At 36.3% G+C, this 15,535-nt stretch overlaps 1 protein-coding gene across 2 annotated transcripts in view; it reads left to right on the forward strand.

Moving 5' to 3' along the window:
* The window catches only part of F13B (coagulation factor XIII B chain), a 30,285-nt gene extending 16,209 nt beyond the window's left edge, over window positions 1-14,076 (forward strand). Inside the window, exons 10-12 of one of the 2 annotated variants that reach the window (XM_054452181.1) lie at window positions 183-365; window positions 12,080-12,293; window positions 13,408-14,076. In XM_054452181.1, coding sequence (XP_054308156.1) covers window positions 183-365; window positions 12,080-12,293; window positions 13,408-13,441 — 431 coding nt within the window. In that variant the 3' untranslated portion in view covers window positions 13,442-14,076. The remainder of the gene's footprint in view (window positions 1-182; window positions 366-12,079; window positions 12,294-13,407) is intronic. The other variant, XM_054452190.1, reaches the window with a different exon arrangement.
* The last annotated feature ends 1,459 nt before the right edge of the window (window positions 14,077-15,535 follow it).

Genomic DNA, 15,535 nt, shown 5'->3' on the forward strand with positions numbered 1-15,535 from the left:
AGGTTGCAGTGAGTCATGATCATGCCACCATACTCCAGCCTGGGCGACAGAGCGAGACTCTGTCTTTGAAAAAAAAAAAAAAGCCTTTATATTATATGTCTCAATTTATTTCTGTAGCACTTATAAAGTACTGGATGTTCATTATAGCAATTTATTGTATACTTTAAAACTTACTTTTGCAGAATCTAAAGGAATGTGCACATCTCCTCCTCTTATTCAACATGGAGTCATTATTAGTTCAATAGTAGACACCTATGAAAATGGCTCTTCAGTAGAATACAGATGTTTTGATCACCATTTCCTACAAGGATCTAGGGAGGCCTATTGTTTAGAGGGAATGTGGACTACACCACCATTGTGTTTAGGTATGTACTACTAAATATACCTCTAAAAAAGTAAAACTATATATTTTTAATTTGCCGTCATTTTTGAGTTAACATAACACTAATATAATGCTAAATTTGCTACATTTGTGTTATTTTATCACTGGTTTCTATTCTTTCCTCTAGATCATAAATAACTATAGTTCAGTTTGTTGTAATACATATTTATTAAAGACAAACCACACATCAGGTTGGTATGGGGCTATAAGTCGAATAAGCCATAGTGGTGTGAGTAAAGTTTAACAATTATCATTCATTGTGATTGGTACTATAATAGAAAACATTAGGGAAACATGTATAATAGAAAACAATGAGGAAATAAAGAAATGGACAACTCAATAAGGAAAGATGAAGCAAGTTAATGTTTTATTAGCAAGGCATCCTAGTAAGAGTAACAACATTTACTAAGGCCCTCAGAGGCATGAAATAGCATATCTGTAAATAATAAGAATATTTTTTATTTCCAATTCTGACTTTTATTTACTTCTCTTATCTTCTTTCACTGGCTAGGACTTCGGTACAATGTTGAATGGAAGAGGTAGTGGATATCTTTATTTGTTTCCCATTCTCATAAGTAAAACCTTTGATAATTCACCTCTATGTGTTGTTATAAATACTTTTTTTTTTTTTAATCACATTTTTTTTCTTTTATTATTATTATTATTATTATTATACTTTAGGTTTTATGGTACATGTGCGCAATGTGCAGGTAAGTTACATATGTATACATGTGCCATGCTGGTGCGCTGCACCCACCAACTCGTCATCTAGCATTAGGTATATCTCCCAATGCTATCCCTCCCCCCTCCCCCCACCCCACAACAGTCCCCGAAGTGTGATGTTCCCCTTCCTGTGTCCATGTGTTCTCATTGTTCAATTCCCACCTATGAGTGAGAATATACGGTGTTTGGTTTTTTGTTCTTGCGATAGTTTACTGAGAATGATGATTTCCAATTTCATCCATGTCCCTACAAAGGACATGAACTCATCATTTTTTATGGCTGCATAGTATTCCATGGTGTATATGTGCCACATTTTCTTAATCCAGTCTATCATTGGTGGACATTTGGGTTGGTTCCAAGTCTTTGCTATTGTGAATAATGCGGCAATAAACATACGTGTGCATGTGTCTTTATAGCAGCATGATTTATAGTCCTTTGGGTATATACCCAGTAATGGGATGGCTGGGTCGAATGGAATTTCTAGTTCTAGATCCCTGAGGAATCGCCACACTGACTTCCACAAGGGTTGAACTAGTTTACAGTCCCACCAACAGTGTAAAAGTGTTCCTATTTCTCCACATCCTCTCCAGCACCTGTTGTTTCCTGACTTTTTAATGATTGCCATTCTAACTGGTGTGAGATGGTATCTCATTGTGGTTTTGATTTGCATTTCTCTGATGGCCAGTGATGGTGAGCATTTTTTCATGTGTTTTTTGGCTGCATAAATGTCTTCTTTTGAGAAGTGTCTGTTCATGTCCTTCGCCCACTTTTTGATGGGGTTGTTTGTTTTTTTCTTGTAAATTTGTTGGAGTTCATTGTAGATTCTGGATATTAGCCCTTTGTCAGATGAGTAGGTTGCGAAAATTTTCTCCCATTTTGTAGGTTGCCTGTTCACTCTGATGGTAGTTTCCTTTGCTGTGCAGAAGCTCTTTAGTTTAATTAGATCCCATTTGTCAATTTTGGCTTTTGTTGCCATTGCTTTTGGTGTTTTAGACATGAAGTCCTTGCCCATGCCTATGTCCTGAATGGTAATGCCTAGGTTTTCTTCTAGGGTTTTTATGGTTTTAGGTCTAACATTTAAGTCTTTAATCCATCTTGAATTGATTTTTGTATAAGGTGTAAGGAAGGGATCCAGTTTCAGCTTTCTACATATGGCTAGCCAGTTTTCCCAACACCATTTACGAAATAGGAAATCATTTCCCATTTCTTGTTTTTGTCAGGTTTGTCAAACATCAGATGGTTGTAGATGTGTGGCGTTATTTCTTAGGCCTCTGTTCTGTTCCATTGGTCTATATATCTGTTTTGGCACCAGTATCATGCTGTTTTGGTTACTGTAGCCTTGTAGTATAGTTTGAAGTCAGGTAGCCTGATGCCTCCAGCTTTGTTCTTTTTGCTTAGGATTGTCTTGGCAATGTGGGCTCTTTTTTGGTTCCATATGAACTTTAAAGTAGTTTTGTCCAATTCTGTGAAGAAAGTCAATGGTAGCTTAATGGGGATAACATTGAATCTATAAATTACCTTGAGCAGTATGGCTGTTTTCAGGATATTGATTCTTCCTATCCATGAGCATGGAATGTTCTTCCATTTGTTTGTGTCCTCTTTTATTTCATTGAGCAGTGGTTTGTAGTTCTTGAAGAGGTCCTTCACATCCCTTGTAAGTTGGATTCCTAGGTATTTTATTCTCTCTGAAGTAATTGTGAATGGGGGTTCACTCATAATTTGGCTCTCTGTTTGTCTATTATTGATGTATAGGAATGCTTGTGATTTTTGCCATTGATTTTGTATCCTGAGACTTTGCTGAAATTGTTTATCAGCTTAAGGAGATTTTGGGCTGAGACGATGGGGTTTTCCAAATATATAATCATATTATCTGCAAACAGGGACAATTTGAATTCCTCTTTTCCTAATTGAATACCATTTATTTCTTTCTCTTGACAGATTGCCCTGGCCAGAACTTCCAACATTATGTTGAATAGGAATGGTGAGAGAGGGCATCCCTGTCTTGTGCCAATTTTCAAAGGGAATGCTTGCAGTTTTTGCCCATTCAGTAAGATATTGGGTGTGGGTTTGTCATGAACAGCTCACATTATTTTGAGGTACATTCCCTCAGTACCTTGTTTATTGAGAGTTTTTAGCATGAAGGGCTGTTGAATTTTGTTGAAGGCTTTTTCTGAATCTATTGAGATAATCATGTGGTTTTTGTCATTCGTCCTGTTTATGTCATGGATTACGTTTATTGATTTGTGTATGTTGAACCAGCATTCCATTCCAGGGATGAAGCCATCTTGATCGTGGTGGATAAGCTTTTTGATGTGCTACTGGATTTGGTTTGCCAGTATTTTATTGAGGATTTTCACATCAATGTTCATCAGGAATACTGGTCTAAATTCTCTTCTTTTTGTTGTGTCTCTGCCAGGCTTTGATATCAGGATGATGCTGATTTCATTAAATGAATTAGGGAGGATTATCTCTTTTTCTATTGATTGGAATAGTTTCAGAAGAAATGGTACCAGCTCCTCTTTGTACCTTTGGTAGAATTCAGCTGTGAATCCATCTGGTCCTGGGCTTTTTTTGATTTGTAGGCTATTAATTATTGCCTCAATTTCAGACCCTGTTATTGGTCTATTCAGACATCCAACTTCTTCCTTGTTTAGTCTTGGGAGGGTGTATGTGTCCAGGAATTTGTCCATTTCTTCTAGATTTTCTAGTTTATTTGCATATAGGTGTTTATAGTATTCTCTGATGGTAGTCCGTATTTCTGTGGGATTGGTGGTGATATTCCCTTTATTATATTTTATTGCATCTATTTGATTCTTCTCTCTTTTCTTCTTTATTAGTCTTGCTTTCAGTCTACCTAGTTTGTTGATCTTAAAAAAAAAAACAACAGTTCCTGGATTCATTGATTTTTTTGAAGGGATTTTTTGTGTCTCTATTTCCTTCAGTTCTGCTCTGATCTTAGTAATTTCTTGCCTTCTGCTAGCGTTTGAATGTGTTTGCTCTTGCTTCTCTAGTTCTTTAATTGTGATGTTAGGGTGTCAATTTTAGATCTTTCCTGCTTTCTCTTGTGGGCATTTAGTGCTATAAATTTCCCTCTACACGCTGCTTTAAATGTGTCCCAGAAATTCTGGTAGGTAGTGTTTTTGTCCTCATTGGGTTCAAAGAACATCTTTATTTCTGCTTTCATTTTGTTATTTATCTAGTAGTCATTCAGGAGTAGGCTGTTCAGTTTCCATGTAGTTGTGCAGTTTTGAGTGAGTTTCTTAATCCTGAGTTCTAATTTGATTGCACTGTGGTCTGAGAGACAGTTTGTTGTGATCTCTGTTCTTTTTCATTTGCTGAAGAGTGTTTTACTTCCAGTTATGTGGTCAATTTTGGAATAAGTGCAGTGTGGTGCTGAGAAGAATTTATATTCTGTTGATTTGGAGTGGAGAGGTATGCAGATGTCCATTAGGTCTGCTTGGTCCAGAGCTGAGTTCAAGTCCTGGATATTCTTATTAACCTTCTGTCTCGTTGATCTGTCTAATATTGACAGTGGGGTGTTAAAGTCTCCCATTATTATTGTGTGGGAGTCTAAATCTCTTTGCAGGTCTCTAAGGACTTGCTTTATGAACCTGGGTGCTCCTGTATTGGGTGCATATATATTTAGGATAGTTAGCTTTTCTTGTTGAATTGATCCCTTTACCATTATGTAGTGGCGTCTTTTCTCTTTTGATCTTTGTTGGTTTAAAGTCTGTTTTATCAGAGATAAGGATTGCAACCCCCGCTTTTTCTTTTTTTTTTTTTTTTTTGCTTTCCATTTGTTTGGTAGATCTTCCTCTGTCCCTTTATTTTGAGCCTATGTGTGTCTTTGCATGTTAGATGGGTCTCCGGAATACAGCACACCAATGGGTCTTGACTCTTTATCCAATTTGCCAGCTTGTGTCTTTTAATTGGGGCATTTAGCCCATTTACATTTAAGGTTAATATTGTTATGTGTGAATTGATCCTGTCATTATAATGTTAGCTGGTTATTTTGCCCATTAATTGATGCCGTTTCTCATAGTGTTGATGGTCTTTACAATTTGGCATGTTTTTGCAGTGGGTGGTACCAGTTGTTCCTTTCTGTGTTTAGTGCTTCCTTCAGGAGCTCTTGTAAGGCAGGCCTGGTGGTGACAAAATCTGTCAGCATTTGCTTGTCTGTAAAGGATTTTATTTCTCCTTCACTTATGAAGCTTACTTTGGTTGAATATGAGATTCTGGGTTGAAAATTCTTTTCTTTAAGAATGTTGAATGTTGGCCCCCACTCTCTTCTGGCTTATAGGGTTTCTGCTGAGAGATCTGCTGTTAGTCTGATGGGCTTCCCTTTGTGGGTAACCCGGCCTTTCTCTCTGGCTGCCCTTAACATTTTTCCTTCATTTCAACCTTGGTGAATCTGACAATTATGTGTCTTGGGGTTGCTCTTCTCGAGGAGTAGCTTTGTGGTGTTCTCTGTATTTCTTAAATTTGAATGTTGGCCTACCTTGCTAGGTTAGGGAAGTTCTCCTAGATAATATCCTGAAGAGTGTTTTCCAACTTGGTTCCATTCTCCCCGTCACTTTCTGGTATATTTGGTCTTTTCACATAGTCCCATATTTCTTGGAGGCTTTGCTCATTTATTTTCACCCTTTTTTCTCTAATCTTGTTTTCTCACTGTATTTCATTAATTCGATCTTCAATCACTGATATCCTTTCTTCCACTTGATGGAATCAGCTGTTGAAGCTTGTACATGCATCACGAAGTTCTCTTGCTGTGGTTTTCAGCTCCCTCAGGTCATTTAAAGTCTTCTCTACACTGTTTTTCTAGTTAGCCTTTCATCTAGTCTTTTTTTAAGGTTTTTAGCTTCCTTGCTATGGGTTAGGATATGCTCCTTTAGCTTGGAGAAGTTTGTTATTACTGACCTTCTGAAGACTACTTCTGTCAACTCGTCAAACTCATTCTCCATCCAGTTTTGTTCTCTTGCTGGCGAGGAGCTGCGATCCTTTGGAGGAGAAGAGGCATTCTGGCTTTGGAATTTTCCACTTTTCTGCTCCAGTTTCTCCCCATCCTTGTGGTTTTATCTACCTTTGGTCTTTGGTTGTTGACCTACAGATGGGGTTTTGGTGTGGGTGTCCTTTTTGTTTATGTTGTTGCTATTTCTTTTTGTTTGTTAGTTTTCTTTCTAATAGTCATGCCCCTCAGCTGCAGGTCTGTTGGAGCTTGCTGGAGGTCCACTCCAGACCCTGTTTGCCTGGGTATTACCAGCAGAGGCTGCAGAACAGCAAATATTGAAATATTGCTGCCTGATCCTTCCTCTGGAAGCTTCATCTCAGAAGGGCTCCCACCTATTTGAGGTGTCTGTCAGCACCTTCTGGGAGGTGTCTCCCAGTCAGGCTACACAGGGTCAGGGACCCACTTGAGGAGGCAGTCTGTATGTTCTCAGAGCTCTAATGCTGTGCTGAAAAAACTACTGCTCTCTTCAGAGTTGTCAGACAGGGACGTGTAAGTCTGCAGAAGCTGTCTGCTGCCTTTTGTTCTGTTATGCCTTGCCACCAGAGTTGGAATCTAGAGAGGCAGTAGGCCTTGCTGAGCTGTGGTGGGCTCTGCCCAGTTCGAGCTTCCCGGCCACTTTGTTTACACTGTGAGCTACTCAAGCCTCAGCAATGGTGGACGACCCTCCCCCCGTAACGCTGTCGTGTCACAGGTTGATCTCAGACTGCTGAGCTAGCAGTGATCAAGGCTCCGTGGGCATGGAACCTGCTGAGCCAGGCAAGGGAGGGTATCTCCTGGTCTGCCGGTGGCTAAGACCTTGGGAAAAGCACAGTATTTGGTCAGGAGTGTACCATTTCTCCAGGCACAGTCTGTCATGGCATCCCTTGGCTAGGAAAGGGAAATCGCCTGACCCCTTGCACTTCCTGGGGAGGCAGCGCTCCGCCCTGCTTCACCTCACCCTCCATGGGCTGCACCCACTGTGCAACCAGTCCGAGTGAGATGAACCAGGTACCTCAGTTGGAAATGCATATATCACCTGTCTTCTGCATTGATCTCCCTGGGAGCTGCAGTCCGGAGCTGTTCCTATTCGGCCATCTTGGAACTAACTCATATGTGTATATATATATATATAGAGAGAGAGAGAGAGAGAAAGAAAGAGAGAGGGAGAGATTTGTTTCTAAGGAACTCTAGCCTGGGCAACACAATGAGACTTTCTCTGTCTCTCTCAATATCTCTGTATCTATGTAGACACATCTAGAAATGTATATATATTTTATATATAATTTTTTATAGAGACAGGGTGTGTGCCACCACACCCAGCTATTTTTTTATTTTCATTTTTTTAGGGTGATAAAATCTCCTTATGTTGCTTAGGCTGGTCTATTGATAGATAGATAGACAGATATATAGAGAGAGACAGGATCTCATTTGTTGCCCAGGCCGGAGTGCCTTGACCTCAGGCTTAAATGACCTCTCACCTCAGCCTTTTGAGTGGCTGGGACCACAGTTGTGCACTACCACACCTAACTAATTTTTAATTTTTTTTTAATAGAGACAGGGAGTGTGCCACCACACCCAGCTATTGTTTTTATTTTTATTTTTAGTGGAGATAGAGTCGCCTTATGTTGCCCAGGGTGGTCTTGAAATCCTGGGCTCAAGTGATCCTCCCTCTTTGGCCTTCCGAAGTGCTGAATTATAGGAGTAAGCCATGTTGCCCAGCCTGTTATCTATTATTTTTTCTTTTTAAATATATTTTTACTTTCTTATGGATAAATCTATTTTTTGTTAAACTATTTCTTCCTCCCTTAGCTTGTTAATTATACTTTCCTGTCATTTTTTTCTTAACCGTTATCATAGAGATTATATCATACAATGTTTATTAATTCAATCCAATATATATTAGAACTTTTACCACTTCTCTAGGACTTTAAACCACTTTATTTACTCTTCCAACTGTTTGTACTACTATATCGTGTATTTTAATTCTATGTATATTTTAAATCCGAAAGATATGATTGACATTATTTTGTCCAACAATATTCTTTTAGATTTACCTATATATTTATCAATGCATTTTCTCCTCATCTTTTCCTATTTTTCTCTGTTTCTCACTGGGATAATTTTACTTTGCTTGAAAACTATTTTTTTTTATTATTTTCTCAGGTTTTTTTTTCTTTAAGTCTACAAATGTCTTTATTTTCATTCAATTTTGAAGGATATTTTTGCCTGATACAGAATTATAGCCTAGCCCTTATTTTCTTTCAGTGCTTTAAAAATGTGTCATTTTGGCTGGGCGCGGTGGCTCACGCCTGTAATCCCAGCACTTTGGGAGGCCAAGGCAGGTAGATCACAAGGTCAGGAGATCGAAACCATCCTGGCTAACATGGTGAAACCCCGTCTCTACTAAAAATACAAAAAAATTAGCCGGGCGTGGTGGTGGGCTCCTGTAGTCCCAGCTACTTGGGAGGCTGAGGTAGGAGAATGGCGTGAACCTGGGAGGCAGAGCTTGCAGTGAGCCGAGATCGCACCACTGCACTCCAGCCTGGGCAATAGAGCCAGACTCCGTCTCAAAAAAAAAAAAAAACAACAACCAAAAAACGAAAAACAAGTGTCATTTCATCCTTTTCTGGTTTTTATAATTTTTGTTAAATAATCAAATGCCATTGTTAATGGTACTTTTTTGAAGGTAATGTATCTTTTTTTCTCTGCGGTTTTTTAACATTTCTCTTTGTTTTTAATCTCAGCAAATAATTTATGTTGGCCTAGATGTGGGCTTCTTTGTACATTTTGTTCTTCAAGTTAGTAGCATTCCTTGAATCTTGATGTACTTGATATCTTTCATGGGTTTTAGAAATGTTTGGCTAATCTCTTTTAAAATGTACATTTCTCACCTCTTCTGTGATGCCATATTACATATATTACGTATTTTTGCTATGCCGTTGTCTCTTTAAATCTATATTTTCTCTCATTTTCTTCTTGTTTCACTGTAGTAATTTTTTGGTAATTTTCTCATTGTATCATTTCTTTGTTTCAATTTGGTAATTTTCTTCTAGTTTAATAATCCTTTCTTTAGATGTATCCAAACTGCTTTAAACTCATCTTTTGCGTTCTCAATTTCAGTTATTATCTTTGCATTTCTATTTCATATTTTCTTTTTGTAGATTTGAGTTATCTGATGAAAGATCCTAGCTTAACATCAACTTCTTGAACATATAATTCATACTTTTTATTAAGGCTTGTCTGCAAACTCCAATATCTGGATCTATTTTCTAGCCCCAAATTCTTGATATTTTTGTTAACAGTTGATGGAATTTCAAATATTATACTTGGAAAATTTCAGGAGGTTTGGATGATGTCAACTTACTCCAAAGAAGACTCATCTCATCCTCTGGCTGATGATTAGGGTACAGGCAGTTGGTTTTAATACAATTAGAAATAAAGCTTTCTCTCTGTTTGTTTTCAGACCTCTGTTTGCCTTTTCTCACAGACTGTAACTCTCCAGGTCTCTTCACAGAGAGTTTGTTGTGTGTATTAAAGCTTTTTCTCCTTGACTGTCTCTGATATTACTGGGAGACTGCCAAATGCCCACTGTAACTTTTTATTTACTTTCTGCTTGGCTTCTCATCCTATGCCTCTATACAAGTCAAGGATAAGCAGTACCTTAGGGAAAAGCTAGTGCAGAGCCTCAAGCTTATATCTCTACAATTCCTATCCTTCTAAGTTCTTTATTTTTCAAGTTCTGGCTGCTTGGGTTTACCGAAATTCTCATTTTCCTGTCTTCAACTCCATGAGATTTTCAAATGTTCTGCTGGCTCTATGCCTATGCTGACCACTCTCTATCATCTAACCTCTCAGGTCAGACTTAGAGTCAACAAACACCTCAAGGGAAAAAATAGCACATAGGATTTTTTTTTTTTTTTTTTAGACAATCTCCTTCTGTCGCCCAGGCTGGAGTGCAGTGGCACGATCCCTGCTCACTGCAACCTCCACCTTCCAGGTTCAAGAGATTCTTCTGCCTCAGCTTTCCCAAGTAGCTGGGATTACAGGCGCATGCCACCATGCCCGGATTTTTTTTTTTTTTTTTTTTTTTTGTGATGGGGTTTTGCCATGTTGGCCAGGCTGGTCTCAAACTCCTGACCTCAGATGATCAGCCCGCCTTGGCCTCCCAAAGTGCTGGGATTATAGGTGTGAGTTACCGCGCCCAGCCTCACATAGATGTTGAACTCACGTGAATACATTTTTTCCAGAAATTTACTTCCTTGACTAAGTTCCTTGGAGGTTTTCTGATACCTTGAAATGCTTCCTGTTTTTCAGATTTTCTGGTTCTTAATAGAAGTGCTGGTTTGATATAATCTACTCTGTCATAGCTGAAAGTTAAAGGTCAATGAATCAACTTTTAAATTTATTTTAATTTAAATCTCATGTTTTGTAGAACAGTGACATCCTAAATTATAGTGCTATTTGACTTCATTTTCACAACTATTTTGTAATGAGTGTAATAATTCTTGTTCATTTTTATCACCTGTAGCACTTCCAGCATAATGTTTGACACATAGGCATTTAATAAGCAGTTGTTGAAAAAAGTAACTGAACACAGTACTCTCAGCTGCGGTTTCACTTTCTGTGGTTTCAGTTACCTGCTGTAAACTGCAGTCTGAAAATGTTAAATTGAAAATTTCAGAAATAAACAACTTATAAATTTTAAATTATGCACTGAGTAGTATAATAAAATCTCATGCCATTCCATCCTTCCTGCCCCAGATATGCTAAAAAGAAGCTGTAGAGTGCTTCCTTTAAGTGAAAGGGTGGAAATTCTTAACTTAAAAAGAAAGGAAAAATAAATGTATGCTGAGGTTGCTAAGATTCACGGTAACAATGAGTCTTCTGTCTATGAAAGTGTGAAGAAGGAAAAAGAAATCCATGCTAGTTTTGTTGTTGCACCTCAAACTGCAAAAGTTACAAGCCACAGTGCATAATAAATGTTTAGTTGAGGTGGAAGAGGCATTAAATTTGTGGGCAGAAGACATGAACAGAAACGTGTTCCAAAAGAATGACAATAGGGTTTGGCATTATCTGTGGTTTCAGGCATGCACTGGGGCTCTTGAAATGTATCCCCTGCAGGCAATCAGGGAGGGCATACTGTAAATAAGTTTGTTAATGTACTACAAGTATACGATTGATATGCCATATTAGCAACTCTGGACCTTTTTACCTGTCTCAGAAGTTATTCCTTAATGCTAGGTCATCCAGGAGACAAATAAGGACATAAGAAATCCCATTTTCTGAAATAATTTGATATTTGATATTTTAGAAATATTAATGTTTTTATTCTGTAAAAAAATTGAAGAGGTTTTTTGTGTATTTTAATACATACTTTACTGTTCTCTTTTGTTTATTATACATGGGAAAGGACACAATTATACTTTATATGCTTAGAATTTAAAACGTCTTAATCCAGTCTTATATATCTTAACTAGAAATTTTAAAGAGAAATAACTGTCAACCATTTTGGATGGCATGAGGTTATAAAGCTCGGGTCAGTGTTGAGAATCTACATTTCCATAAAATGTTATTTATACAGCAATTAATAATTTGTCTCATGAGAATTTTATTTGAACTTTCTGAAAGAAGGAAAAGGGAAAAGAGCATGATGTCAATGACCATTAGTAACTGTCAATGCTTCCCCCAAAATACCTTTTTGTTTGTTTGCTATCTTTGAAAAAGCTAATGACATAAAACTAAGTGACTGGCAGAAAATACCTTTTCTCCAAATCCAGGACCACAGAGAGAAATGGCTCACTGTTTTCTGTGAGATTTAAACATATTTTCTGACTCAAATATTAATTCTGATTAACTGACTTGCTGCTCTTAGGCCTGAGAATTTTAAGGTCCTCATGAGTAGGCAACACAATGATTCCTGTTCGTACCAAGATGTAACAAGATAGATTTCTTCTTTTTCTTTCTTTTTTTTTAATTGTTGTTCCTAGAGCCATGCACATTATCTTTTGCTGAAATGGAAAAGAATAATTTACTTCTGAAATGGGATTTTGACAACAGACCACATATTTTGCATGGTGAATATATTGAGTTTATTTGTAGAGGAGATACTTATCCAGCTGAATTATATGTTACTGGATCTATACTTAGAATGCAATGTGACAGAGGGCAGTTAAAATATCCAAGATGTATTCCAAGACAAAGGTAAGAAGTTTTTTTTTTTTTTGGTCAGATTGTTTTTTTTTGGTCAGATTGTTATTCAACATTTCAGAAATGTTACGTTCTGTACCACTCATACTTTATGGCAATTGCAAAGGAAAAATGATAATATTTTCTTCATTTTTTTTACACCAAACAAACAACTGGAAGTGGTAATCAATTCAACAGGCCTTCTGAATTGTCTGAAGTGAAAGCAACATTTGCCATTTGATATTTGTGACACTTCGGCAAATGGAAAAATAAATCAATTTATAAGTGCAATATTTAAATGTGCAAAAATTAACCTATATGTTCTGTGATAAGGACAAAATCACACTTTCTCCTACTTCTCAATATAAGTTCAAGCACTACTAATAAAGATTGGAAAATATGGTATTTATTTTCAGGACCACATTTTTGTGTAACTTTTGGAAATTACATACTAAAGTGTTTCCTCATATGACAGTTTAAAAAAATATATCCTCTGCTACTTACAGGAAATAATTTAACTATTTTCTTAGAGAAATGTTAAAAAAAGTATAATAAAATAATGTAAACCATTTTGTAGGATCAGAATTTTAACCCTTTTTGAAGACACTATATATAAAAAATGGAAATTATATTTTTTGTTCAACTAAGAATATTAAAAATATAAGTAGTGGCAAAGTGCATGTGGTCCTGTTTTAAAAAATGCAAACAATGAACTGTATGAACTACATAAAGTCAGCTTTTTAGATGCTTTGATCACTCTAGTAAAAAAATATTTAAAAGACACACAATAGTGGGAAAAATTTTTATTTTTATATCTAATTGTGGTAACATCAGGGTGGAAAAAATTTTATATGCTGTTTAAATGTTTTGGTACAGTGTGAATTTCTCACTTTTAAGAGAAAAAGGTAAACAAGTAGAAAATATTTAAAAAATGGTGAGTAGTGTAGTAAATAATATTGAGTTTTTAAAAGGGAACTGGTGGTATTATTTACTAAGTAAGATCATTTATTCTTATTAGTACTTAATAAAAACAATGACTCATTATATGAAAAATTGAAAGGCTAAGATTGTAATTAACACTTGACTGCAATTGATGCTTATTTCAAAAATCTCTCTTTTTCCCCTCAAGGACTCTGTCTTATCAAGAACCCTTAAGAACATAGAATGAATGGCAGAAAGAGGAGTCATATTTCAATACATCAGGAAATTCCTTATAAAACATAATTTTGAGGAAATAAGTTAAAAACTTCTGAGCTTTTCCTGGCTTAAATATTTGAATCTAAATTGTTTGTGCTGAACATTTCGTTATTTATAAATAAAAACCAATAAATGTTGTCTAATTTTTAGTTTGTATAATTTGATGTAGAACTTAATCTCTTTTGTGTGTCTTCCATCTGTTACAAATTAATCTACACATCATATTTTCATTTCCTAATGCCCATTGACTAGACTATATGTTTTCAATATACTGTATGTGCAAAAATTTCACATTCATATTCGTCATCATCTTTATTAATATTAAGGCTTTTGTTACCCTTAATTCAAAGTTTATGTCAATATTAAAGGGCCAAACACACTAGAGATAAGAAACTATATGCTATATTAGAGGGTCTGCCTTATTAAAGGCAGAAGAGACTGCCCTTCAGACTTTCTAAACGTAAAAAGCTTTTAAAATTAACTGTAATATTTGCTACAACGTTAATAACCAAATTGTTTATGAGGTAGTGTACTACCATATTTGAACACGTGCTCAAATATTGTTAAAGAGACACAATTAAAGAAAGAACGACTCTTGGAATTTTATTTTATTTTACTTATTTATTTATTTATTTATTTATTTATTTATTTTGAGACAGAGTCTTGCTCTGTCGCCCAGGCTAGAGTGCAATGGCATGATCTTGGCTCACTGCAATTTTTGCCTCCTGGGTTCAAGCAATTCTCCTTCCTCAGCCTTCCAAGTAGCTGGGATTACAGGCGTGTACCACCATGCCCGCTACTTTTTGTTTGTTTGTTTGTTTTGTATTTTTAGTAGAGACGAGGTTTCACCATGTTGGCCAGGCTGGCCTCGAACTCCTGACCTCATGTGATCCACCCGCTTCGGCCTCCCAGGACTCTTGGCATTTTTACATTTTACACTTTCAAGTCTTTTTTTAGATCAGATACTTTTTGGAAGTATGCAGACTACAAAATCTGAAATAAGAGAGTCCTACAAGCATCAAAAAATGAGTGTCAGTATTATCAAGGTCTGTTAGAGACGTGAAACAGCAACACTGTCACTTTTTCATTTGAAGTGAGAGTTATACTTCTAATTATTTAAGCTCATTCATAAGCATATGTAATAGCACTAGTACCCAGATACTAGGACCCTGATTCGGATTGGTTGTTGGTATTAGAACAAGTTTTCCTTTCTAGAAACTACTCAGTTTTTCTAACTCAAGATCTTAGTTTCTCATTACGATGATATTCTCAAATGCCCAAAGTACAATTCTCTACTGCTGCGTATGAAATAGCTTCTTTTGGAAATGACGCCACAGCTGACCTAACTCTGTGGATTAAATAAGTATTAATTCATTCAATGTTAAACATGTATATTTCAGAACTGTCCTTGAGTTCATATTCATTATTTTAGTTAATCTCCTATAGTAGGTTCCCACAGTGGAACTCATAAAAATGGAAATTTAATTAAAATTAAATATCAACAGAAAAGCATTAATCTTTTTAAATAAAGTTAGTAATCTATCAATTAAATAACATTATTGAGCACCTGCTATATCCCAGGGAACATGTTGGGTAGTGCAGGATTCAAAATGATTAAAATTCACCTTGTTATTTCAAAGAACTCACAAATTAAGGAACTACTTACTTAGTAAGAGATAAACTTGTACTAGTGATTGCAGACTCAAAATGGGTGATGATTGTGGCTTATCTAGTGATATTTCTAGTGAACTGGAGATGGCATGCACTGTTTAACTTGGACAACTACTTCGCTCAAGGTGAATAATTGTCATGGGGGAATATTGTATCCATATTGCCATATGTTCTGATTTGTTAATTGTGAAATGCACTGATTTTTATATGTTGAGAGGAGATAAAAAATTATTTAGGCAGTGCAGCTCAAAGTAAACTCCACATGCTAAAGAAATAAAAATTTTGAAAAGTGCAACAGTGGAAGCATGTACAAAGTAAAGTGGTGGCACAAAGTAGGTAGTATTTAACTTTTTTTTTTTTTGTATGAGTATGATATAGGAAGCTTCTTG

Source organism: Pongo pygmaeus, chromosome 1 (genome assembly GCF_028885625.2).
Source record: "Pongo pygmaeus isolate AG05252 chromosome 1, NHGRI_mPonPyg2-v2.0_pri, whole genome shotgun sequence".
NCBI classification, from domain to species: domain Eukaryota; kingdom Metazoa; phylum Chordata; class Mammalia; order Primates; family Hominidae; genus Pongo; species Pongo pygmaeus.